Raw genomic sequence first — 3,099 nt, forward strand, 5'->3', positions numbered from 1 at the left:
CGGAGACTTTCAGAAGCATTTTCTGGGCATCGCCAACGGATTTGTCAAGAAGAGTAACATCATCGGCATAATCCAGGTCGGTGGTACTGAAACCAAGACTAACCTTGACTCCTTCGAAGTTTAGCATTGCTTTTTTCATTACCCAATCGACGGCAAAATTGAATAGATAAGGAGAGAGTACACCCCCTTGCCTCACACCAAAGTCGATATCGAATAGCGGAGAAAGTTCTCCGTTCACCTTGATGCAGGCTCATGTGTAATGATAGAAAGCCCGAAGGAGTCGTACGATCTTAGGTGGGACACAGTCCTCTTCCATTACCATCCAAATTCCTCCCCGGATGACTGCATCAAATGCCGTAATGAAGTCAATGAAGACAGTGACGGTGATTTGTTGATTTTTGGCTCTATGTTCAAAAATCTGTCTCAAGTTGAAGAGTTGGTCAATGCAGTCCATTCCGGCTCGGAAACCATATTGGTTGGGGTGGGTTCTTTCGTTGCGGAATCAGTTAAGCAGAATCATTGCGAAGATCTTTGCCGCAATGCTCATAAGTGAGATCCCTCTGTAATTTTTGCATTCAGTGTGCTCGCCTTTCTTGAAGACAGGCAGTATAACTTAGTCTTGCCATTCTTGGGGAAACCGTTTCTGAGACCACATTGAGCAGAAGAGCTTCTGTAGTTTCTCAGCGAGAATAGGAACAGCTCTGTAGACTTCTCCCGGGATAGAATATGTACCTGGTGCCTTGTGATTCTTCAGCTTCTTGATTGCCTCTTTGACCTCTTGTATTGAGGGAGGGTGAACATTGACGTGGCTGTATGAGGCTTGTTGACTCGGTGGTACTCAGTTAAGGATAGGGTTGCTAGACTGGAGTGCAATGGCGCTATTATTGGGGAGCGTTTGAGTGGAAGGGATGTTGTGACTGGGGTTCAGCAGCTTCTGGAAGTGGTATTGCCATCTTACGATTATGTCATCTTTTCTTGACAAAAGCATTCCATCTTTGGCTCTCACTCCAGTTGAGATATTTTTACTTTTCCCAGTTGCTTCTTTGAGTAGTTGGTAAAGCTTTCTGGTATTTGAATGACTAGAAGCCTTCTGCATATCTGCTACCACGTGGTCCCAGTAGCGTTGTCTCTCACGGCGGGCGGATTTATGGCATTCTTTTCTTAGTATTTTGAACACTGTGATGCGTTCTGTTGTTTCTAGTTTAAAAGCTTGAAGGTGTCTTCTGAGATTCCACTCCTTTCGCTTCCAATTCAGCCTGCCAAGGACTTTTTTTATAGGCGTATGTTATGGTGTCTCTGATCTGCCTCCACTCGTTTTCTATGTTTATGGTGGTTGTTTCGTTATCGTCGTCGGTGGACAACATGTCAAAACAGTTAGATAATTCCAAGTGAAACTCTTCTGCGATTGATTTATCGTGAAGACGTGCTACATCGTATCTCGGAGGAGGTTGTGTTCGTTTCCGGGAGGTGAGCTTTATGGTCAGGGAAGCTTTTAGCAGCATATGATCGGAGCTATTTTTCGTTCCTGTGTCTTCTCCACGGTAGGCTCTACAGTTCTGCATAGAGCTTCGCCATCGGGAAGATATTAGCAAGTAATCCACCTGAGATTGGGCTCTTCCATCTCGAGAGCACCAGGTAAGCCTCTGGGATGGTTTGTGTTTGAACAACGTATTTGCCAGTACAAGATTATGCTGCTGGGCAAATTCTACGAGCCTCCTTCCACGCTCGCACCTGTCACCCCATCCAAATCTTCCAAGAGCTCTTTCGCGGTCTGTCTCGTGGCTTCCAACATGGGCGTTAAGATCACCTCCTAGGATGAGTAGATCACGGTTTAGTACTGTTTTCAATGACTGGGTAAGAGCATCGTGGAACTCGTCAATTATACTTTCGTCCACGGCTCTGGTTGGTGCATAGGCTGAGAAGACATTGATGTTGAACATGTGACCCTTAAGACGGGACATAGCCAAACGAGGTGAGATGCCATTCAACTAGGGATTTTGCTGCCTTAGTACTGAGGAGGAGACCACCCCCCCCATTGCCAGGGCCATCACTAGGTCCGGAGTTAAAAAAGTGGAATTCGGAATTTCCACCACTGGCGGAGACGGGCTCGTCTTCCAAATTTCCATTTAGCTGGGTTTCGGATACACAGAATGTCTATGCAATATGTTTCGCATTCGCCTGCAATGAAGGTCCGGGTCGCAGGGCATTCAAATGAACATACGTTCCAACACCCCACACTGAGGGATTGTCAATATTTCAACAGGTGGTCGGCTATTCAGTTTTTGTCGAGGTTGCCGTAGCCTCCAACGCATTGCTTGCCGTAGCCAAAGTTGGTTTTTTCAATTTTTTAATCCATTTCCATCGTTTCGTGGGAATTTATTTAACCGACGGTCCCCAATCCGACGGCACCCCTTCTGCGTGTTAGCCGGCGTCCTTCAAGGTTAGGTTTACAGGACCGTTGCCACCCTTATGCCACGGTGAGGCCACGCAGCTAGATTTCTTCCTGAAGAGCTAGGGACGGAGAAGGTGCCTGTGGTTTCCGTTGTATATATAGAAATAACCGAATTTCCGGAGTTCATGTTATGGTTTATTTGTTCTTCATTTCGAGTTATACTAAAGCTTGTTTTTTACAGTCTAAAATTGTATATTACTCATTATTGGTGTTACGGCTGGTGGGATCAAAATTCTACCTAATAAATTATCAGTTGGTTTATTTCCACTAGTCTTGTCGATATATATTAGATGGGCAGTGAAGCAGTAATGTTTCTTCGTTTTAACTTTTAACTTCGCTCTTTACTTCCCTCGCAAAAAATTTGTTTTTTTTTATATAAATCTACTAAAATTTTGGCAAGCACCAATGCAGCAACACATGGTAGGGTTGCGGCGGGGTTTTCCATCTATTTCAAATAACATAGAACTCGAGGGGCTAGGGAGTCTTGAAAGACAGATTATAGTCTATAGATAGACGAACTGCTCAATAACAATAAACAATAGCTGGAGCAATAGCTGGAACCTAGTACAAAGCGAACCACAGCCTATAGTAACCGAAAGTTTAAAAACACAATAAGAAAAACAAACAGTCTAGTGGGAAAATTATTT

General features: G+C 44.4%; 1 protein-coding gene across 1 annotated transcript; it reads right to left on the reverse strand.

Annotated features, from left to right (window-relative positions):
* Positions 1 to 1,202: 1,202 nt before the first annotated feature.
* On the reverse strand, positions 1,203 to 1,961 carry LOC148952377 (protein CFDP2-like). The gene has a single exon (XM_089089197.1). It carries the CDS (start codon positions 1,959 to 1,961, stop codon positions 1,203 to 1,205), a length of 759 nt encoding a protein of 252 aa, XP_088945323.1.
* Positions 1,962 to 3,099: the final 1,138 nt, after the last annotated feature.

This window comes from Artemia sp. Qi Xiang Cuo, chromosome 5 (assembly GCF_049724085.1).
Source record: "Artemia sp. Qi Xiang Cuo chromosome 5, ASM4972408v1, whole genome shotgun sequence".
Taxonomy (NCBI): domain Eukaryota; kingdom Metazoa; phylum Arthropoda; class Branchiopoda; order Anostraca; family Artemiidae; genus Artemia; species Artemia sp. Qi Xiang Cuo.

Bases quoted from the DNA above. Each gene is read 5' to 3' on its own strand.
- LOC148952377 (XM_089089197.1), bottom strand. From the start codon at position 1,961: ATGTCCCGTCTTAAGGGTCACATGTTCAACATCAATGTCTTCTCAGCC.